Consider the following 24,244-nt stretch of genomic DNA (forward strand, 5'->3'; position numbering starts at 1 on the left):
ACCCCCCCCCCCCCTCAAAAAACAAACAAACACATTACCTCTAGGTCAGGGGGTCTCCAAACTGCGGCCCAAGGGCTAGCATTTATCCGATCCTTGGGGCAAAATTCCTCCCACTGATAGGAGGCACTATTCCTCCCACTGGGGCACTATATATTCCACTGATACCAATGATGGGATACTATCCCTCTTACTAATAAGGGGAATACTTCTCCTATTGACCACCATACCTGAGGCCATATTTATTCTCACTGATGCTGGATGCCCGTGACATTTCCTGCCCCTGCTGGCCACAATTCGGCCCTCCTAAAGTCTGAAGGACAATAAAGTGGCCCTTTGTTTGAAAAGTTTGGAGACCCCTGCTCTAGGTGATCAATGTACAGTGCTGGGCTTTTAAACAAAGTTTGTTTCAAATTTCTACCTTTTTCTACTCTGAATAAAAAGTGGTTTATTCCACCACGTCTTGTGGACACCTATTCTGAATGGGAGTTAACAATTTCATCTGATGCACTTTCTGTACTTTGATGAGAAAAGTTACCGCATTTGCATTTCTTTTGAAGGGATTAACCCTTAGGAGACGTCTCACCAAAAACAAGTTTTTAACCAAACAGGAAATTAAATTTTTCGGAGAGGTTTCTACATGAACTGTATACAGAAAGTTCCCAGGTTGCCATATTGCATTGAGTTTTAAAGAAACATTATAGTGTTGCAGTTTGAAAAGGACAGGCAATTTTTAACAAATTAAAATATGGATTGTGTAATTGTTTTATGAATTTTTTCATTTTGATATATTCTCCACAATAATTGAACCCCAAAGTACAGTAACCCAATAAGAAGTCATCCTGTACTGGTCATAATTCATAAAAGTTAATTCAATTTGGTTTAAGAGAAGATTGTTTAATAATGCTGATTACTAGTCATTTTCTGCCACAATTGTGCAGTAGTCGTACTATGCAATATTTGCCAGACCAAAGTGTTTATTAAAATTCTCTACTTAAATTTCTCTTTAATTCTAAGGATTTTTTTATCATACAGATCGTTATTGCTAAAGATCCTATGGTCACTTCTTTGGAGGGAAGTTCATTTCAGCAAGGTTGAAAACTACTGCTGAGGTCAGTGGGGTAAGTGACAAATTAAAGGGTTTTCTCATGCAGGTTTTTAAAGTGCTTTTGCAAGAAAACAAAGTGAATTTTAAAATTCCCTTGTTTAAAAAAAAAAAAAAAAAAAAAAAAGGGCAATTGGGTGAGGCTGCCTCCACCAACCACAGCCCAATCCGAATGCCAGCTAGGTGCCAAATTATCAGGAATGAACTTCTTAGCCCATTGTATAGACCAAGAACCAAATTATTGGTAACAACTTGTATCTGATAGCACATAAAGCTTTACCATTGTCTAATTAGACATCTTATTAACTACATCACTACATAAGCACTTCCATCCAGCAAACTAGACATAACGTCAGTTATAGTCCACTTTCCGTTTCATAGTTTCTTCAAGATGCTTTTTCTACAGTTGAGGTTCATACAAGATTATCATATATCTGATTTGGGTCAGATAGGGTTTTTACTTTGGAAGGCTAAGAGCCTCTGGTCTATGCTTTAGAGCAGTGGTGGCGAACCTTGGCACCCCAGATGTTTTGGAACTACATTTCCCATGATGCTCAACTACACTGCAGAGTGCATGAGCATCATGGGAAATGTAGTTCCAAAACATCTGGGGTGCCAAGGTTCGCCATCACTGCTTTAGAGTCACACAGTTTTACGGTGGAGGCGTGTGTCTTCACCACTACTCCTGGTCTCAAGATCATGAAGTGACTGTATTAACTACTCTATTTTGCTAGTCAATACTAGAAACTAACTTAGGTACTCTTTTAGAACCTTAGTCATAGGGACTTTTGAGTAGATCCAAACATATAATGATCTACGCTGGTTTGAAAGGCAATTCATGACAATTAGTGCTATATTCTCCATAACGCCAGGAAACAAGAACTGGTCAACCCAGCACCAACTTGGTGGGACATCTCCAGCTTATTCTTCTGTAATACCGTTCTTACAACAAAGGTTTACTGAATTTTCCCGTAATTGTGAATCGTGTGAATTAACTCCAGATTTAAAATATCAATTTATACAGCATTTTAACAACTAAAAACAGCTGTTTTCTTCACCCATGAAAAAGTCAGCAATGCTGCCTTGCTACCATGACTAAGCCGAGGGTCATGCATCCCACGCTTCCACACTGGTGAATGGAAAGTCACAGGTCTCTAGACCACACTTGGGTGTAGACGCACCATTCCTGCTTCACCACCAAGTTCTTGGTGATCGGGCCCTGTAAGTTGGAAACGGTTTGAAAGTTGGGGAGCCATAGATTATAGCCACCACCCCATATGTCCAAAGGGTATATCATGTCCCCACTCAGTCTGTGAACTTATGGATGTCATTGTGTAACCGGTAATGGGGGTAAGACAGCTCACTGTGATAGGGGCAGTTTTGGTGACAGCGACACTTTTCCACCCACATCATACTTTTCTGGAAGGTGTCTCCATCATCACAGCGAAAGCGAACACGCATTGTTCGGGTCTTTGAGGGGGTGCAGCACCGTCCATCTGAACAAGAGCCGCAGTATTGTGGTTTGTACCGTCGTACGCTGGTGCAGCCGGCATAGGTGAAGTGCACAGCTTGCTTGGCTTTCTTTATTCTGGTACATTTCTTGCCATTCTGGTTGAAGAAAAAGATGCCCAGGTCATAAATTAAGAATATATATTGCCATTTTATAGAGAAAAAAGCAAAGGTTTAAAGTAGTTCTAAAAGGTGGAGAGTTTTCTTCTTTACCTTTAGTGCATTCTCTGCTGTATACACCTACCCCTCCCCTATACTTATCTGAGCCTATCTTGATCTGCTGCTGTGCCTGAGAGCAGTAGCTCTCTGACTGGAGAGGTGCAGCAGTGGAATTCATTGGCTGCTACTGCTGTCAATCACTGCTAGTGAGCAGGGGCAGGGCTAAGCCGCACTGTCAATGAAGCATGAAGCGCCAAAGCGAGGAGGATTGGGGCCGCTTTGTGTGAAACAGAGCAGGCAAGTACAACAGGTTTGTTTATTTAAAATTTACAATCACCTTAAAGTGATCATAGTCTAAAATTTCATAACCAGTTACCCCAAACTACTGGCTAAATTTTTATCAGCACATTTCAAAGAAAAAATAAATAAATTCACATCAGGTTCTGCCCCAGTAGTCTTCCAATTTTTAAAGACTAATGGAAACACAATCAAGTTGAAAGGAAGCCACATAGATATCATCCCCAGTGAGAATCCATTTTGATGGGAGGAAACTCGAGCATCTGGATAAGCAGCACAATTTCCATCCTCACTTTGGGTTAAAATTTCTGGTGGATCATACAGTTGTACATTGTGCTTCAATTCGCATATTTCCTCCAGGTGCTCTATTTGAAATCTATAAACGGCTACATAAATAGGTCATCATTATAAAGAAAATTGGCCCATATAAAACACAGAGCTGAAAACCACTCCCCCACCGCCATCAACTTTTCCTGTAGGACATTAAACACAGGATCAATGCACAGGCATAAACCGATGCCATGTAAAGAGCAAGTTTAGGATCCCATGTGTATCCATATTTGTTTTGTATTAAAGGGGTTGTAAAGGTACCATGTTTTTTCACCTTAATGCATTAAGGTGAAAAAACATCTGAGGATTAGCGCCCCCCCCCCCCCCCAAGCCCCCATTTACTTACCTGACCCCTCGAAAGTCCTCGAAATCAATGACGTGGTGTGGGGGGGGGGGGGGATTTGGCTCGGCCAAGTGATACAGTCGGCTGCTATAGCCGCAGGCTGTATCATGGGAGTGCACCCACAAGACCTAACCCCCATGGGAGAGAGCTCACATGAAGGGGGTTTGTTCTTGCAGGGAGGAGCTGAGACCGCCGCCGAGGGACCCCAGAAGACCAGGATCGGGACCACTGTGTGCAAAACGAGCTGCACAGTGGAAGTATAACATGATTTTTATTTTTATTTTTTAAACAAAGGGAACCTTTAAGGTATATAAATATATCATAGCACAAAAAGTTCAGTTTAATTTATATACTGACTAGAAATCGTATAGTCAAATTATTTGTCAGTGGACTCTGGCGATACTTTTACATTTAAATATAAATATATATATATATATATATATATATATATATATATATATATATATATATATAATTTGTAGAACAGCAATTAGTAGAAAAGCCATACCTTGGGTTTTGTTGGTAAGGGGTCTTTACAGGGTCGAATTTGGCACAGACGAGTTTCCTTCATGAGTTTGCATTGTGGGTTGTCGTTGGTTATCCTGGTAGACATGCCCATGCCACAGGATTTTGAGCATTGGGACCATTCTGTGGTCTGAATGGCACAGCTAGAACGATCAGGTTGTGGATGGGGACCAAGACCTGTAACAAGAGGGGGTAAACAATGAAACCTACAAACCTTAAGAAGAAACAAAGTGGCAGTAAAGTTGCTGCTCTCCCCCAAAATGTGTGACATCCATTTATCTGTCTAAATGTTTACCTGGGTCGACCTTAAACCCATTGCGGACCAAAGTTATGAGCTCATTGCTGGACACTGGCTCAACGTCTTCTTGCTCTACCATCTCTTCAGAGGACTTCAAGGAGTCTTCTACGTCTCCGTTAGTTTGGTCCCCTGAGTCTTCGGAGATGTGGTTGCTGTCACACATCCATACCTCACAGCACTGGCCGGGGACCTTCACCAGCCTGGGATTGATGCAGTCTACGCTAGGCAGGGCCATTTCCTGGGGACACAGGGGCATGCAACCGACCACTCCATCCATGCAGGTGCACTGGTGCTTGCAGTTGGGCTGAAAGTTCTCTCCATTTTGGTAGATCTGGCCAAAAAATTCACAGGGTCGGCCTTCAGACTTTGCTGGAACGAAAGTGGAGGATGCATTTGTGAGAGTTTATTAAAATACAGAAATGCCAAGTAAAAACATGCTCTGCATTAATTGCATGAATGCAAACTGCCATTGTGCCGACTATGGAAGAAACCTTTCTGGGAAGCAAGTGGAGCTCTAAATATATCCTGTGTTTTGGGAAGCTAGCCATAGAGATTTGGATACAGCAGTAAGGGGATAAAACCAGTCAGTTTTTTTATTGTCTTTTTTTTTACCCTAAACAGTTAGGTTGGCTTGTGAACTACACCCTGATAACTAGGCTTTAAACATACTACACCAAAATGCTTCTGCCAGATCAATGACTCCACTCCCTACTTGATAGAGGAGAGATTAAATGACTTGATAGTGCCAACAATTCAGAGTCATAAAAGTCTTAGGCAATTACGTTCAGCATGTTTACTGTTCCATGTTCCAGGATAAATAATCTCTAGACATGTAGATGGCTGCTATAACATTCCGCCAGGTGTGGTGTTGACCCTGCCAATGTTAGAAGTGGTGCCAAGTGCAGGCCTTTGCCCAACGGATATATCCAGCTCATCTTTCACTAATGACTTGTGATAGGTAGGAGAGAGGTGCAAGTCTAAATGTAATTACACCCAGATCTGGGTAATTGGCCATACAGAGAATTAAGCTTAATTATTCTTCTCTGTTAGGTCTGTACATGGAGTACCATTGACAATTTTACCAAGAACAAACATCTACAAGATAGGATTTGTCTATTATTTGGTCAGACATTGAGTGGTATTTTAGAATCTCGTTCATTAGCAGTAAGAAAAACAAAATGGGCAAATACATAAATGAACTGCCTCATCTCCTGAAGGATTTGCAATTTTGTCTAGCCACTACAGCCAGGAGGGAAATACCACTCTGTTAGAATAAAGGAATGGTGGTGTCAACTCCTCATCTCCAAGCTGCTGATTGGACACTAAAGGAGCAGCTACCTACCAAGCCATCTTTGCCACTTTCCTCTATCCTCCTAGTGTGACCAATCCCATTCCCAGCCTTGGTGCTGCTGTGCAGGGGATGACCAGTACCTGTCCTATTGAAAGCTGGTTCAGGTTTTCCCTGAGGACACATTTTAAAATCTCCAGCTGGTGTGTAGCACATGGGAATTTTACATAGAAGAGAACACTAATGCGCACACACACAATTATATTGAAAGAGTGGATGGATACTCTAATGTTTACCTCGACAGATGCCTGCAGGAGATGAGGGGTCAGCCCCAAAATCGCAGTGCAGCCCCTTGATGTGGTCACATGGGTGTCTCAGATTGCAGTCCTGGTTGTACTGGCGGGCACAAACCTTACAGCACCCACAGGAGTCTGTCACAAGGCTGATGCCAGGGGCGCAGGATGGTGCTTCTTTGGGACATACACAATTTGTTGGGCAGGATTCCACCTGGAAGAAAAAGAACCAATTATACCATCAGCAAACACAAAGCGGTTCAATGTGAAATTCCTAATTTTGTAAAGCATCAGTCTTTTTGCCAAATACAAGTGCACACTTCCACCGTTACCTGCGTCTGCTCCGCTGATACAGAGACAAGCAACTGAACTAGCTTATTCAAAGTGGCATAGTTTGCAATAGTCATACATTCAACCCTAGTGTTCTTGTGTATTGCCCTATTTTTCCCACTAAAGCTGGATGATTTTAAAGGGGAGAATCAATTGCCAAGTTACTATGGTGTAACAGGGCATATTCAAAGAGTTGGCAGCCCAACATTCGCAAAGACCCTGTTAATGGTGATGCAAATTTTGCCACGATCCCCCAAAGGACACACAAAACCTGCTGATCCAAACCAGCTGCCTAACAGACACTTGCGGAATCAGAGTGTACATGTTTATGTGAATGAAACTGGGATCAAGCCTTACTTAAAAATCAAGTTCTAGGTATAGGGGACCATAAACTGACAGATTTATTCAAGAACAAAGTGTAGGGACACAAACAGGAAAAGGTGTGGCCACGGCAACATCTCCGGAAGTAGGGAAGGGGACCTGTCAAACAGGTCCCTGTCCCCCCCAAAAGGTGGCAAATGTGGCAGCAGAATGGGGGAGGAAACAGATAAGAGGAAGTTCCACTTGTGGGTAGAATGTCGCTTTAAGGCTTTAAAGTAGACCTTTGAATATCATTTTCAATTAAAGTCTATCATTAAAAAGCAGTCTGAGAGTTGAATATCTGAGTCTTGCATGCAGGCAATTAAAATAAAAGCTATGCCTGATGCAGTGTCCAAATTTAAGACTTCTTGCTACCTCTAATTTAAATGCTACAAAAAAAAAACACACACACACACACACACACACACACACACACACACACACACACACACACACATGGCAATTTGTTCCTGTGGTAAGGTTTATTGGTTAAAAAAAATAAATGATCTAGAGAGAAAAAAAATGGTCCCGCAAGTCTTTGAGTTCACATTTTATAAAAAGCTACTATGCAAGGTTCACGCAACATGCGTATAACTTAATATAAAAATTGAGTTTGCACTAGATTGAAATCTTATTAAAAAGATCCACCACTATGACAGGGTAAATGAGTTTAAATTGGCCCCATGGACTATAAAGCCTTTATACTACTGTTCCCTGAAGTTTTAGTAAAGTAGCACCAACAAACACACAATTGAGTTGTTATACCGGACCGAAGATCTGCAATGTTATACACATGCCTCTCTCCAGCCCTGGTACTCTATGTGGCTACATAAGAGACCATGCTCCTCAGAACATTACAGGCGGTGTACCTTCCATCTTGAAGATCGCCCATTACCAGACTCACATGTCAAGCTAAATTTCTGCTGGCCTGTCAATTCCATATAAGAGATTTCAGGTAATTACACCGGCCAAATTTAAAAATAACCTTGTGATGTCCAAAGGAATAAGTAAACTAAATGGATCTTATTATTGGGTTGGTGTTCTTTAAGCAGCCAAGGAGGCAACACTTACTGAAAAGAAAACACGTCTTCCAACAAATTACAGAGGTCTCAAGTCCGTCTAAAGTGACATTTGTAAACTATAAAAGCCTTACACATTAATCTCCGAATTACAGATAATTCCTGGACGTGCCGCCAAGAACTGGCATAAACAATGACCATGTGACCTGATGACTCATGCCATCTCCCACCTCCAAGCTGGCAGCGCCTGCACAAATTGGACAGGGCACAGACTGAACTCAAAGGAACAGAGCCCCGTTTCACTTTGCATGTTGTGATAACCAGTTCACGTCTGGGGAAAAAAAAAAAAAAAAAGTTACGACGCAAGAACGGAGAGGAAAATATATTTTCTTAAACCGCATGGTTCTATTCATTTAAAAATAGAACACTGTGTGGTTTCCAGAAAATGCCAGAGTTATATATAAACATGCAGGTATGGAATCTTTTCAGTGGAATGCTCAGGACTGCCAGGATTAAAACCTCCAGTAAATTATTATAAAGTCAGGTTGTGTGCACATGGTGTCTTATCCAACTGTGGATTGTGGTAGCTCCTGCGGTGAACGTTACAAATCACTTCACATGACCCCCAAGCAAGATCCCAAAACAAAGAAAAAAGTGTGGCTGGAAGAGGCCACCAATCACATCATGGAGCTGTAATGCATGCAACGGCTAGTTGAAATGTCAAAGCAGCATTTTGTCTGGGGGTTCAATTCCTCCTACAGGCCCTAATCTTTGCAAACCTTTTAAGCAGGGTGGATTTGATTTAAATCAAGTAAATTTAAATCACTACTAAAAAGGCTTGATTTAATTCATAATTTTTAAATAGCAACTGTCATCTGTCCTGTAGGGGCTCCTCTGACTTGCCAATAGTCCCATTCACTTTAATGGGATGGCTGGTGATGCGGCAGTGACACAACGTGAGAGACGTGGCAGCAGCAGGCAAATAGATGCCAGCCAACAGGCACTGCCATGATGGATCTAAGGCTGCATTCACACCTTGGCGTACAAAATCGCGGCGTTTTGTCCCACGAATTGTGGCCAAAAATTGCAGCGTTTTGTACTGCGATTTTGCGGCGACAAAACGCAGCGATTGTGAATGCAGCCTTACCCCCTCTATGAAGATGGTTCACATCTCCTATGCCGAACTCCGAAAGCCGCCTGAAAAAAAGGTCCGGCAGGCGTTCGGCGTGGAGATGTGAATCATCTCCATAGAGGGCAATGTGAAATCATCCCTCCAGCGTCTCAGGGGCGGCTGCGGCGTCGCACTACAGGCGTATATACGCCTAGGTGTGAACGGGGGCTAAAAAGACAGTTGCTCTTTAAATGTGAGGACTTATTCTTGTTGGTAGTTAGGATCTTTAAATATTTGCAAACAAAATTAAGGTTTCCTATTTAGAATAGTAAAACAGCAATAGCAGAACTAATTCAATCATACAGTTTTTAATGTACATAGATTTGCAAAAAAATGGTATAAAACAGGGGTGCCCAACCTTTTGAAGCACGAGGGCCACTTAAGCGACTTGGTAACTGGTCACGGTGCCGCAATCAGCGGAGCGGGCGGATGGCAGGTCCATGTCCGCTCTGCATATGCACAGCGGACACAGCCGGATCAGATTGGAGGTAGGACACAAGTTGGTTTACATCTGCCACTCCTTAGAGGTGAATGGAGGGTCCAATTGGGTCGAACTGACCATGTGAAAGGGGCCCATGGCTGCTTTCACACTGATGCGCTGCAGTTTACCCACACCGAGGGTGCAACGCAGTGTACTTTTGGCTTTTCTGCACTTTGCAATAGACTTCTATTATATTCTGCAGGTTTGGTGCACTTTCAGAAAGCTCACCAAACTCACAGGTAATAACAGAAGTGTATGGCTCAGTGCAGGTAACCCAAAGGTGCACTGCTCTGCATCTGCGAATTCATTTGAAAGCAGCCCAATAACCACTGTAGAACAGATATGCCCATATATGCACTGCTTTTAGTAATAAACTGACCTTTAATAACAGTATTCTATTCCAGAGCAGAAGTCACGGGCCACATCAAAGGGCTCCGCGGGCCACATGTGGCCCCCAGGCCACTGGTAGGGCACCCCTGGTATAAAAGGAATATTCCTGAACGTTGTTTTATCTCATGATTACTGTGAAATTATGTGAATGCATCAATGCAGTGTATGTTCTCAGCTTGCAGAGCTTGGATTAATGCAATGATAAAATGTAAATATAGCAGAATATACAGCCTCATGCTACATAACCAAGCTCCATTTCATGCTGAATAAACTAAATTATTAATGTATCTTGAATAGAAAACTATCTTTGGATAGATTTTTACTCCAAAAGCATTTTATTAAAATACATTTGAAAAAAAAACTAATAAAAAAATAAAATCAAAATAATTTATTTATATCCACTCTGCTTTTAACGGGAACCTGTCACAAAGCACGTTAATGACATGATTGTTCATTTATAACTCCCAAAAAGGTCCAGGGTGTACACATGTGCAAAGTTGCAAAAAACATACATTGCCTTCAATTTCAAGCCACTTCAAGGACTTGGGCAGTGGTGGCCTCCACATGTTCCTTATATGAAATTAAACAATATTCAAAGTCACAAGTCAATCATTTGTAATTGCCTATACAGAATCATTATTGAATTCAGGGGGTGTTCATTCTTGAGCACTTCTGATTCAGCGTTCAAAAACATATTTGTGTGATTTCCCATATACCGTAGAATTACTGAAGTTGGAAGGTGTTCACGCCAAATTGGACTTGCCAAGGCAAGGTTGGCATGGACTCAAACACTAGTAAAAAGTTTCCTCAGTTGATGAAAAGACAGCCAACTGGTCAGTTAGCCAACTTGAGTTTACTGGCATTGGGTGCAGAATAACCATCCATATTGGTTGGGACTCTGAAAAACAGCTAAAGACTTGTAAGGCGCCAACAATTCTAACATACCATAGGGATGCAAATGTTTTATCACATCCTTTATATCCATCATAAATGCAAAAATAGGTTTAGAAAATGCGAATACATAAAATTTATGAAAATAATTTTAAAGTCTCCCAGAAACCACTGTAATTGTGCAGTATCAATTTTTAAAATCTCAAGTGTATACAGTAAAACCTTGGTTTGAGAGTAACTTGGTTTGAGAGCGTTTTGCAAGACAAGCAAAATGTTTTATTAAATTTTACCTTGATATACAAGCGATGTCTTGATATAAGAGTAGCGTCATGTCACAACTGAGTATAAAAAAGGAGAGGAGCCTCTAAGTGTAGCAATATGGTTACATTTAATGAAGGTACAACATTTAGCAACTTATTGCTACACTTATGCCTCGTACACACAAACGGGTTTCCCGGCAGACTTTTTCCCGCCGGGAAAGCCGAGAACCAGCTCGGCAGCTTTTCCCCCCCTACACACGGCCGGTTTTCCTGGCAGGAAAACTGCCATTAGAGCTTTGGCCAGGAAACCCGACCGTGTGTATGCTCCACCGCAACGTTTCCCATAGGGAACCTCCCGGGAAAAGACTGCTGGCAATTGCAAAAAAAAAAAAAAAAAAAAGAAGAAGTTCTAATTTTTCCTGCCAGGATTCCCAGCGGTTTTCCTGTCGGGAAAACTGCCATGGAGCATACACACCCAGTTTTCCCGGCCATAAGCTGTCATGGTAGTTTTCCCAAAGGGAAAACGGGTCGTGTGTACGAGGCATTAGATGTGCCTCTTCTTTTATACCCTGTACAAAAAAAAATAAAAAATGCTTTGATATACAATTGCTTTGGATTACAAGCATGTTTCTGGAACACATTATGCCAAACCAAGATTTTACTGTAATCCTTGAGTCAGAGATTAGGATTCCTCTATGATAGAGTGGAATGCAGCTTCTTGACACCAATTTCTCAGCAGTGGATCTCCCCCACTCAGAGGGGTACAGTGGGCAATGCCAAAACCAGGAACGCACTGGTCTGCATTTCCACAGCCATTCCAATAACCATACCTGCTACTACAGGGAATACCCAAGTAGGGTACACTGTTGCAGAATATAAATGACTCATAGTGTTTAATGCAGTGGTCTCCAAACTTCTGCCCCTTTCTTGCCTTTATCCAGCCCCCTGGGGCACCATTTCATTCACTGGAACGGATAAAAGGGGTACAATTCCTCACAATGATACAAACGATGGGGCAAAATTTCTACCAATGATGAGGCACAGCCCCCTCCCCCCAATGACATCAATAATGGGGCATCATTCCTCCCAGTGAAACCAATTATGGGGCACAATTCCTCCCAATGACCCCAAAGATGGGGCATTGTTTACTCCCACTGATGCAGGGACATTTGTTCCTCCCGATGGCCACAGTCCGGTCACCTTAAAGGGGTTGTAAAGGTACAAATGCAGTCCTCCTTCACTTACCGCATCCTTCCATTTTGCTTTTAAATGTCCTTATTTCTTCTGAGAAATCCTCACTTCCTGTTCTTCTGTCTGTAACTCCACACAGTAATGCAAGGCTTTCTCCCTGGTGCAGAGTGTCGTGCTCACACCCTCCCTTGGACTACAGGAGAGTCAGAACGCTCTACATTGCAGATAGAGAAAGGAGCTGTGTGTTAGTGGGCATCCTGACTCTCCTGTAGTTCAAGGGAGGGGGCAAGCACGACACTCCGCACCAGGGAGAAAGCCTCGCATTACTGTGTGGAGTTACAGACAGAAGAACAGGAAGTGAGGATTTCTCAGAAGAAATAAGGACATTTAAAATCAAAAATGGAAGGATGAGGTAAGTGAAGGAGGACTGCACCAAGGTAAAGGAAGCCATTTAGGGGGGGGAATAATGTACATTTACAACCCCTATAAAGTCTGAAGAAGCATAAACTGTCCCTTTGTTTAGAAAGTTTGTGGGCCTATGGTCTAAAGGGACAAGATATCCTTATTCTCGAAGAAATAATCCATACACATCCACTACTCAATGGCCCTGTAATCCATTTTTCATGAAATGGTTTCTTGTGATTTTCTGCCTCTGTAACATCCTCCAATGAGCAATAGAATGTACTTTGAGTTCAAAACACATACTTAACCATTTCCTACCCGCCCATAGTCATACGACTTCCACAGATGGGATCTCCCATCCTGGGTGGACGTCCTGGGCTTCCCGGCCACCTAGGGGGCAAGCACGCGGCATTGCTCGGGACCCAATGCACGTGCCCGGTGGCCGCGATGTCCGCCGGGCACCAGCGATTGCCTGCAATCACGGCAGGACCGTGGATCTGTGTGTGTCAGAGGTGAGGAGACCAATGTGTGTTCCCAGTACAGAGGAACACACACCTCAGTCTCCTCCCATTGTGAGTCCCCTCCCCCTACAGTTAGAATCACTCACCCCTTCCCTGCCAGTCACATTTACACAGTAATCAATGCAGTTTTATAGCACTAATTGCTGTACAAATGTGAATGGTCCCAAAAATGTGTCAAAAGTGGCCGATAAGTCCGTCGCAATGTCACGGTCAAAAAAATAAAATAAATAAATCTATCCCCTATTTTGTGGACGCTCTAACTTTTGTCAATTTTGTTTGGGAGCCACGTCACACGACCACGCAATTGTCAGTTAAAGCGACGCAGTGCCGAATCGCAAAAAGTGGAAGGGGGTAAATTCTGGGGTTGAAGTGGTTAAATTGTTTTTCTATAAACCAAAGTTTAGTGTCCCTTTATGTACATTTCAAAACAATCTCTCCATAATCTGGATCGTGATAGATCAGAAGCCAACACTTGCTAATCAAAGCTTTTAAAAACGAAATATCTCCCATTCTATAGTATGGGACAAGGCAAATTATGAGCTAAAGCACTGAGATTGCAAGTGGTATACAGAAATGTGAAGTCACTTAGGTCTCCTGTTTGAGTGGAAAGACATGCCTGGAAGAAGGCAGGTTTTATTTTTTGCAAAATAAGAAGTTTGTGAGGATTAGTACATCTGATAAAAAAACGTTATCGTCAGAAGCAGTTGCAGCTCCTAACTCCCACAGGGAACACCAAGAGACACCCAATACTCTGACTAGAAGACTCCTGGACTGGAGCCAAGCAATGCCGGAATGGAGTACATAAGGTCACCGTGTCGCTCCCAGAGCACCCCTGAAAAAGTTTTGAAGTATTAGAATTAAAGAAAAGCTCCATGCAAATGTGTTAACTCATTTTAATCTACCAAAATATTCCTTTGTCAGTTATGCCAACTTTCCAGTCTCACAAGCATACTTACCTAAAAAGATCTTTCATCTTAAGCCGAGATGGGGGTTTGCAGTGCCAGTGCCTTGGTGGGAAGGAAGGTTTTAAGTGGGCTTACAGCAGCCAAGGCACTCGGGTTGGAGGTCCTAAATGCAGTGATGTTTGCCAATAAACCCAACCATTAAAGTGGATGTAAACCCGCTCTCATCCTTTCTAAACTACTGCCATAGTGCTGATCTATAAGGATATACATGCCTCCTGCATGTATCCTTACCTGTCAAAGGTCTCCCCTCTGTCTGTTATAAGAACTGAAAAACTGCAGATTCTGTGGGTGGATCTGTTGTCTGGAGCTCTGTGGGTGGAGTCGTTATGTTCGTAGACTCCCCCCGCCTACCTCTACACTCCCCTTGTCAACATGCATTTTTTCCTGTGTAATCCTTACACTAAATTCTGCTATGATCACTAACATCCAGTCAAAATCCAGAAAAGTAACCACATGACTCAGAAAAAGGGGGGTGGGAATTAAAAAAAAAATGCCTGTCTCCAGGCTAGTGCATAAGATATGTAAATAACCTGTCACTCACAGCAAGGGGGCGGAACAGACTAAGGTTTCTCTGTAAGTCCATTTTATTTCACTGAACAATAAAAGGATTTCTCAGAGCTGGATTAACTCTGTGTGGCAAGACTTGGCACAGATGATAGGAAATCTTATACTGTACATGTGACATAAAAAAATAAAAAAAAATAAAAAATATTATTAATAATAATAATAATAATTCGGGTTTACATCCACTTTAAAGGGTCACTAAGGCAAAAAAAAAATTTGCCTAAAATTAATGGGGTAGATTCACGTAGAATGGCGTATCTTTGTGCGGGCGTAACGTATCCTATTTACGTTACGTCTCCGCAACTTTTACAGGCAAGTGCCGTATTCTCAAAAGAAAGTTGCGGCGGTGTAGCGTAAATAGGCCGGCGTAAGCCCGCCTCATTTAAATTGTGAAGAGGTGGGCGTGTGTTATGTAAATTAACCGTGACCCGACGTGATTGATGTTTTTCACGAACGGCGCATGCGCCGTCCGTGGAATTTCCCAGTGTGCATTGCTCCAAAGTACGCCGCAAGGATGTATTGGTTTCGACGTGAACGTAAATGACGTCCAGCCCCATTCACGGACGACTTACGCAAACGTAAATTTTGTCGCGGGAACGACGGCCATACTCAACATTGGTACGCCGCATATACGCCTCATATAGCAGGGGTAACTTTACGCCGGGAAAAGTCTAACGTAAACGGTGTAACTGTACTGCGTCGGCCGGGCGTACGTTCGTGAATTCGCGTATCTAGCTGATTTACATATTCTAGGCGTAAATCAGCGTACACGCCCCTAGCGGCCAGCGTAAATATGCAGTTAAGATCCGACGGCGTAAGAGACTTACACCGGTCGGATCTAATAGAAATCTATGCGTAACTTATTCTATGAATCAGGCGCATAGATACGACCGCCCAGACTCAGAGATATGACGGCGTATCTGGAGATACGCCGTCGTATCTCCTTTGTGAATCTACCCCACTGTCTGCAAGGTAGACAGAATAGTGTAATGATTCTGTTAAAAAACAAGTAAATACCTATTAAATTCCTTCATCTATATCACCTCCGGCGTTCTAGTTTCTGTTCCCTCATTCACTTCCTGGTTTGCGGCGCTCGTTCATGTAAGAACTACATTTCCCAGTATGCATTGCGGCACGCCCAGTAATTCACACCTCCTTGAGGTCTCTAACACGTAGAGAGCGTCCTGCCGCACAGATGTAGTTCCCAGGAGGGGGCGGGCACGTTACTGACCACCGCAGTAAAGCCTCCCATCACGGTGGTGAGTAACAATCGGACAAGCAGGAAGTGAACAGAACAGAGAAGAAATAGAGCAACTTCTGAGCAAAAACAAACAATGAGGAAGTGAAAAGAGGAATGTCTGCAGGTAAAGGATACTTATTATGAAAAATTTTTTTTCCTTTACAACCCCTTTAAGCAGGAGGTAAAGCAGTCACCACAACATCAGGTTTTGAAAGATGGTGTCACCCTCATTATGCCCATGCAGTCATGAGCACAACAGGAGCGTGGGCTTATAAGAAATTGAAAAGTCTTTGCGAATATAACCTTTCCTACACATATGCTTCAGATGGCATCTTGGTTGGCGACACTAGCAATTAGAAGTTCTGCCATATCACATTATCACAGCAAAAATAGACACCCAGCGATGGCGCTGAAAAGGGACATGTGCCAGTTTGCATCAACATAAGCACACAACAGTGAAAGATAAGCACCAAGCAAAAACGTTTTAGAGCTCTAGCTAGGCAGAACCACCAGCCTCTCGTTTTTTAGAATGCAGAGTCTGCATATCGGATGTGGCTCCCTCTGAACCGAGAGACCTAAAAATCTAGAAGGAAGCAAATCCAGAGCCTTGAAATGCGATCCCAGCATGCAAGAGGACGCCGAACATAAACAGCCAGAGCCTAGAAGTGCGAGAGCGGCACACTGTGTTTACAACTGCCAACACTTAAAGCAACATCCCGAATGTCTGCCACAAGGTACGTGGCCCCAAAATTGGAGCGCCCCAAAATTATCTGCACTGATAGCTTTCATTGGATGGCCTGGCTCTATTTAGCCTTCATGCTAAACTAAAGACGGGGAACAAAGACACCCCACATATCTCCAGCCAAAACGTTTAGCATTTAGCTGGAACAAGAGGTTGCGTATCTGTCGCGCCTTCTGCTATGTGGCCCAATTCTTCTGCTGGTGGTAATGGAGATTTTAATGAGACTGCATTAAAAACATCTCCCACTCTACCTTATCTAACACTACACTAAAACAAAAAGGCAGCATACAAATTGCTGAGGTGCAACATAAATTAGTGTCTACAAAACAGTAGATAAAAAACACATTTGTTGCATGTTTGAGCTGCAGAGAATCTTGTGACTTCTACCCCTGACCGCTCTTTCAGTTTTTTTCGCTGCTGGAACAGGTCTTCATGGTTGAAAATGTTCAGAGTGGGAGCTGATTAAACCTTTCCAATAGTCAGGCAAACAAATAACAGTCATAACAGTCGGTTTCATATAGACACCACACAAGGGTTTGGTTGCTTGTATAATGTGTAATAGCATTTCTCAACTTTTTAGTCATGGCAACTTTCTTTTAAATGTCTATTTTAGGTGAGAACGCATTTAACAATGTCGGGCTGAAACATTTGACCGAAGAAAGAATTGAAGAGGACGATGTACAGTTCTGATGCCCTGTACACACGACCGGTTTTCCTGACATGCCAAAACCCGATGAACCCCCCCCCCCCCCCCGGACTGGTTGAGCTTTTTTTTTTTTACTAAACATAAGCGCGGTGACGTCCGACGGCACTATAAAGGGGATGTTCCATTCGAATGGCGCCACCCTTTGAGCTCCTTTTGCTGATCCTTGTGTTAGTAAAAGTTTGGCGAGAGATGATTTGCGCTTTTCAGTTTGTGCTTTTCAGTCCGTTACAGCGTGACGAATGTGCTATCTCCATTACGAAGGCTAGTTTTACCAGAAAAAGCGATTCCGTCTCATACCTGATTCTGAGCATGCACTCCCCCCCCCCCCCCCCCTTCGGAAAAGCATACACACGAGTGGTTTTCGCAACGAGAATTAGACCGACGGGAATACCGACTGGAAGAAATAGAGCAGTTTCGGAAAAAAAATTGCGGGCAGTTTTCTTGCCAGGAAAACTGCTATTAAGCATACACACGACCGGTTTTCCCGACCAATCTAAAAATTGGCAGTTTTCTCGTCGGGAAAAACGAGGCATTAAAAAAAAAAAAAAAGTTTGAAAGTAAACTAGTAGAACAGGTCCTAGAAAGGAGTCACGACCACCAGGATGGACAGCTGTTGATTAAATATTAATAGGTAAAGATGGAGGAGGGAGGCCTTAACTACAAGGTTTTAACCGGTATTTCTAATCAAATGGAGGATACAGAATCAATAGGCAACCACGTTTAACACCACTGGGTATATTGGAAACACTTCATTATAGACCAGTGATGGAAAACCAGATGTTATGGAACTACATTTCCCATGATGCTCAACTACACTGTAGAGTGCAAGAGCATCATGGGAAATGTAGTTCCAAAACCTCTGAGGTGCCAAGGTTTGTCATCACTGTTATAGGCCGTTTGGACAAAGGAATCTCAAACATCAAAGTTTTGACACGTGATTATTTTGCTTAAAGGGGTGTTCCAGTCATTTTTAATGTTTATTACAAGTCGGCAGCTACGAAAAGTGTAGCTGCTGGCTTTTAATAAACATACACTCACTTGCTCCACGTTCCAGCGACGCGCCGGCCGGGGCTCCACTCCTCCACCCCCCCCCCCTCCCGGCCGGCGTCTTCATTCTAAGTGTGGGCACCCGGCCGTGACAGCTTTCGGCTTCACGGCCGGGCACCTACTGTGCATGCGCCATCCGATTGGACAGGCGATCGCCTGGGACCTGCCACGTGTCCCAGGCGATCGCCTACATGGACTATTCGTCTTAGCAGCCCCTCGGCGGAAGGAGGAAGTGGGACAGGAATTCCTACTCCTCCTGAAGCCCCCACTCCCCCCCAAAAAAATGACATGCCAAATGTGGCATGTAAGGGGGCGAGGAGTGGATTAAGCGGAAGTTCCACTTTTGGGTGGAACTCCGCTTTAAGGAGGCCTCTACCTAGCCCATGCAAAAAACATAAGATAGTTTATCTTAAAGGGGTTGTCAAGGTTTGTTTTTTATTTTCTAAATAAGTTCCTTTAAGCTAGTGCATTGTTGGTTCACTAACCTTTTCCTTCGATTTCCCTTCTAAATGTTTTTCCCCCCCTTTGGCAGACTTTCTCACTTCCAGTTCCACCTCAGTAAGCTTGCCCCCATCATTCGAGCCGTTCTGGCTGGGGGTTAGTCAGCGTACTCCCCTCTCTCTTGGGACTACTTTCCTGCGGGGAGACACTGTGAATACAGAGTCTCCCCGTAGGCATTTTGTCCCAAGGGAGGGGGCGAGCACACTGACTAAGCTCCAGCCAGAACGGCCCGGATGATGGAGACAAGCTTACTGAGGAGAAACAGGAAGTGAGAAATTCAGAGAAAGGTAAATCGAAAGAAAAAGGTAAGTGAACCAACAATGCACTAGCTTAAAAGAACCTATTTACAAAACAAAAAACGAACCTTTACAACCCCTTTAATAATAGTGGGGGGTTCCAGATAGATCCACTTATGGAAGATAGTTTTCTGTGCTGCAAGGGATAGAATAGTGAGGACTTGTTGTCTTGAGATACTAGTACCTGGGCTGTCTAAGCCAAAGAGTGCCCATTCAGGAGTCAGAGGTAGGTCGTTTACCAAGTGTATAATGCACCACTGAGTGGCAAAAAGGTTTAACCCTGAGGCACGACCAGAAATAGAGTTGCAACCTCATCCCTTTAAAACAGAACACATATGAATTACACAGGTTCTGAGGCTAATTTAATGCAAATAAGGCACCAAGTGAGTTTAAAGCGGTTGTAAACCCCCATCTACTTATTTCATTATTAGCATTTTCCTAAAGACAGTTTCCCGCTGCATCTAACGATCGTTATACAATCAATTCAATTATTATATTTGCGGTGTAATCGGTACCTTTGTCCCTGGGCTTCCTGGTCCTATGCCAGCGCCATTCTTCTTTAGGTCTTCCGCATCTGCTGCTGTAAAAACTTCCGCCCACACTTGATGACGCTTGCTGTAATCCCGCGCGTGCGCACTACGGCATTCAAGCCTCTTCTTCGTTTCCGGTTACTATGGAAACGAAGAGAAGCTGTGTCTTGCGCGCCTTCTTCCTCCTTCAAACCCTGTGACGTAGGAGTCACAAGGTATGAAGGTAAACAACCATGAGCCTCTTGGGGAGGGAGGAACTAACAATGAAAAACATCGCGCGATGTCGGGGCTGACGTCAACAGCAGGAAATGACGCAGCCCGACATAAACAGAGCTAGTGACCGGCAGGGTCTCGGCTGGCCGGATTAACGAACGAACGGCGCATGCGCGGAGTGACGTCACCATTCGGGATATCGGAGAAGGAAGCAGGTAGGGAAAAAAAAAAAAGACAGAGACGAATTGGGGCTATTAGAATGCCTGTAGAAATAGAAAGTTGCAATTTTAGGTTTACAACCGCTTTAATTACCTCCACAGCCACAGAACCTGTGTAATTAATATGCGTTCTGTTTTAAAGGGATGAGTTGGCAACCCTAACCAGAAAGCATGGAGCAAATCTGCATCTGGATGACCACACTTTGGGCAGCAAGATGAGAGCTATGGAGATATACAAGAATGGTGGAAGAACTTAAAATCATGGCACTTAACTTCACATCAGAGGTCCCCCGATTGCAATCAAGTCCTCCATATACATGATATGAAAGCCCACACAAACCGAGACCTACCATGACACAAGTCCCATCGGAATCCCTCCCGAATCAGAGAGCCCTATCTTTCCCGATTCAGGGCACACTTGGTTTCATGCTCGCGGCACCCCAAGGAAATCCAAAAGGGCACCCTGGTTGAGAAACTCTGATGTAGAATAAATGAACACGCAAAAAACCTACAGACCTTTAAAAAAAAGTAACTACACCTCAAATCTTCCAACACAGTCCAATGAATATGGACATAACCCTGCTTAAAGGAATGTTCTCATGCGAAAAGTGGAGCCTGCCATTAAAGAATTACTTTTTTCCAACACGCTACTTGCCGACTAGCATGCCGATGCTCTGGTTTGAAAACTTGGGTTACTGACCAGAACAAAGAAGAGAAGGACTTCTGATTTGCCCGATTTACTTGAATTAGTATAAAGGTCGGACAACTGCAATTATCAGTACCTCAGCAATGGCTGCCCCTGTTTTTTTCCTCCGTTGAGTTCCCTTTAAGAGTGTCCTTGAAGAGCATTGCCAGCTACAGGCTCAATTAACCGACAGCTTTGCCGTAGCGGGACTAGACTTCTCTAGTTCTCTGCCAGCCTCTAATTGTCTTATGCCAAATTGTACATCAAATTTTAAATGCGGCACAGAAAGCAGGAACGTTTATAAAGAGAAGAAGGACTGCGTGCACAGCAGCATAACCAAAAACTATGAGCTATTCAGGACTTTGTTCCCTAGAGATGAATTCCGATTGGCTGCTATAGGTTGCTAGACATCCCCTAGCTTTAGTAAATAAACCCACATGGTCCACAGACGTAGAGTCAGACTGACATTCCGGCGGCTAATCGGCAGCCCTTCCTGAATTGCGATCCTCCCCGCCAGTCACATGACAAAATACCAGAGGGACCCTAGATTTTCACATCTCCGAGAAGCATGAGATATTATTCTGTCAGCACAGGTCTTCCAAGACCCGGTTGTGGGGCCACCACAGGACGACAATTGCCTGCAAGCCCCCATGGGTCTCTTCCCCTATAAGTCACAAGGGTAAAGCAGCCAGACATAACAGGATGCCAGTTCACCCAACACCAACTTAGGACACCCCCCTTCTACACAAGTCCCCAGCCGTCTCCGGGCCAATCCCAGCCACCAACAACCAGACTTTGATCTCAGCACAGCCATTGAGTGATTTAAAATGGAACAGTGGCAAACTTTCTAATGGCGCTATAGAAGGAAACGTTTTATCTGCTGCCAGACACGTGGGTGGCAATGGAGTGTGTAAGGAGGGGGGAATCAACTACTCATCACCACGCAACTTATTTCAAGGGGTAGCTTTCAGCACAGCAAAAAAAAAAAATCTAATCTGACCAATAGTAGGTCATCTGCCCTTGCTTGAACCAGCCTAACCCAACAAAGGTTGGCTTTTGATTGGCTGCAAAGGGTGCAGTAGAACATGGTCTTAAGACTTGTAAAGCAAGGCAGAACGAAGGTCAATGGCAGCATGCAATGCACAATTTTCCATAGCAACCGATGAACTGGTTGCTATGGGTTTTGTCGTTTTTAACAATTTGAGATTTTTACACCATTTACGTGATGTGCCATAAGGAGCTTCTTTGGGTCAGGATGGCGAGTTTTCAGCCCCACAGATTTATTGGAGCGCCTTCTAACGTGTATTTTCAGGTGCGCCTATTGAAGGCAGTAGGGCTAAAAATGCCCACGTCTACCCGAGAAGAAGCTCCTGTACTTTTTTGCATGGCGGGCATCTAGAATTTTTATGTTGAGCGTTTTTGGAACTTCAAGCTACAGAAAAGGGGAACTGATTCTATTATTCAATTTTGAAGCAAAAGACAAAATGTGCCACAACCCACATCAAACCCCAAACTTAATGGGCAATCTGGGCAAGCAGAACAAAGTGAAAGGCTAAACGCACACTTTTTTGCACATGGGAACCTCATATCTTTCAGAAAACTGTGCAATAGAATCTTAGATTATACAATCTAATTGTATCTCCTGTAATGCAAGGGCCTGCCTGATTGGATGATTTATGTTATTTATTTCAGGTACTTTTATAGCGCCATTTACACAGCGCTTTACGTATACATCAGTCCCTGCCCTCAAGAAGCTTACAATCTAAGGTAAGCCAGGATCGTGGTAAAAAATGCATTTGCAATGCCATCATTTCCTAATGGCGGTGCGTCTTTGCCGCGATTGTCAAACAAAAAAAAACACGCTAAAACGCTCCTGGCTCTGTGCCAAGATTTGGTACATGAACGTTTTTTTTTTGGAACAGAGGGAGGCCCATTCAAATGAATGGTACCACTCCAAAAATGTGCCACAAAAAAAAAAGCTAAAAAGAGAAAAATCGCAGTGCAGCAGTTGTCGCTGTGCTACGTTTGGTGTGAATAGAGCCTTAAGGTTGGTCTTCCTACTATACCATTTTGTTAAATCTAAAGACACACAGAGATTGTAAAATTTATCGAAATCTTTCGATTTAACGAAATTATGTAAACAAGAAAAAAAAATTGTAAAATCGTATCCAATCAGGCAGGTCCTTACATTACAGAAGATCTGATTGTATAGTGTATGGTCAGCTTTCACCAATAAACCTCCAAGACCTAGACTGCAAGGAAGGCTGAAATTATGTGATGGCGCTCCATTGAAAAACCATTAAGGGTTTCCTTTCCTTCTCAATGGCAATGCCCAGAGGGATGCCAAGTATCAAACTAAATTACACTTTGGCTTTAGCCAGAATTTATCTGCCAAACTTTTTTTTCTACCATACACTATTCAACCAGAGAGTGCAGGATGCAGGGACTGGTAGGTCCCTGGTCTGCCTAAGCCAGTTACTGATTGCAAGCTCCGCAGACAAGCACAGCCTCATCAACCCCCACCACTATTTCTGATGGGTAGCTTGGCAAGGAGACACTGGGCATCAAACCAGCCACTGCTAGGAAATAGATTGTAAGTTCTTGGGTTAAATCTGAATGTCCAACAAGAGCTGCAATCCTGATCTGCAGAATGGAGCCCCCTGATAAAGTCACTTTCCTAAGAATCTCCTGGGCAGTTCACTTACCAGCTTCCCATGGCAGCCAGCAGCCAGGAGGGTGAAGAGGAGAAGGAGTCCTGGGTACATGTCAGTGAACAGAGGTCCACAGTCAGTTAGTAGCTCTGATTAGGAGGAGGATGATGGGGCAAGCAGTGGAGCGGTGGTGGGGCGCACAGGACCGGAGATCCACAGTCACACTAGAGAACAAATCAGCTCCACCGCTGCCTTCTCCGCCACCTGAGACTCTCAGCTGTCCATTGACAAGAACGAGCAGCTGCTCTACTACTTATACGGGCATGTCGCAGCCACGCCTCCCCCGAGCCACGGGCCACGCCTCCCTCCGCTCTGCATGCCGCTCAGCATCAGTGGGAGAATGGCCCGGTAATTTGGAGATCTCGGCGCCGCCCCCTGCAGGCCGCTCGTGGCGCTACAGGTGCATTCCTGTGAGTCAGAATTTAGGGAAGTTCTTTCGCTGAACTTTTTTTTTTCCTTTCCTCTTTTGACTTGTATGGAATCTGATGATCTGAAGGTGTAAGAATAACTCAGGATGCTTTCTGTGGATAATGGAATCCTCAGATCTATTGTTATAGGTCTAGTGTTTGCGTTTTATATTATTTAATATTTTCAGTTCAGATTTAAAGAGAAAATAATCAATCAATCCCCAAATTTATATATAAAAAAAGCGTGTGTATATTAATA

At 43.5% G+C, this 24,244-nt stretch overlaps 1 protein-coding gene across 1 annotated transcript; it reads right to left on the bottom strand.

The window, feature by feature from the left end:
* Positions 1 to 289: 289 nt before the first annotated feature.
* Positions 290 to 23,822, bottom strand: LOC120914091 (CCN family member 1-like). The gene is made up of 5 exons (XM_040324566.1): positions 23,573 to 23,822; positions 6,148 to 6,358; positions 4,561 to 4,932; positions 4,249 to 4,442; positions 290 to 2,710 (listed from the first exon to the last, which is right to left on the bottom strand). The coding sequence occupies exons 1-5, from the start codon at positions 23,630 to 23,632 to the stop codon at positions 2,408 to 2,410; spliced, it is 1,140 nt and encodes a 379-aa protein (XP_040180500.1). The 5' UTR covers positions 23,633 to 23,822; the 3' UTR covers positions 290 to 2,407.
* Positions 23,823 to 24,244: the final 422 nt, after the last annotated feature.

This window comes from Rana temporaria, chromosome 9 (genome assembly GCF_905171775.1).
Source record: "Rana temporaria chromosome 9, aRanTem1.1, whole genome shotgun sequence".
NCBI lineage: Eukaryota > Metazoa > Chordata > Amphibia > Anura > Ranidae > Rana > Rana temporaria.

What these genes read in the sequence shown, in the direction of transcription:
- LOC120914091 (XM_040324566.1), bottom strand. Translation starts at nt 23,632, where the DNA reads ATGTACCCAGGACTCCTTCTCCTCTTCACCCTCCTGGCTGCTGGCTGC. An exon ending in CTGGCTGCCATGGGAAGCTG is followed by an intron (nt 6,359 to 23,572) that starts GTAAGTGAACTG and finishes TTTTTCTTCCAG; the next exon opens with GTGGAATCCTGCCCAACAAA. An exon ending in CCTTACCAACAAAACCCAAG is followed by an intron (nt 2,711 to 4,248) that starts GTATGGCTTTTC and finishes TTCTTCAACCAG; the next exon opens with AATGGCAAGAAATGTACCAG.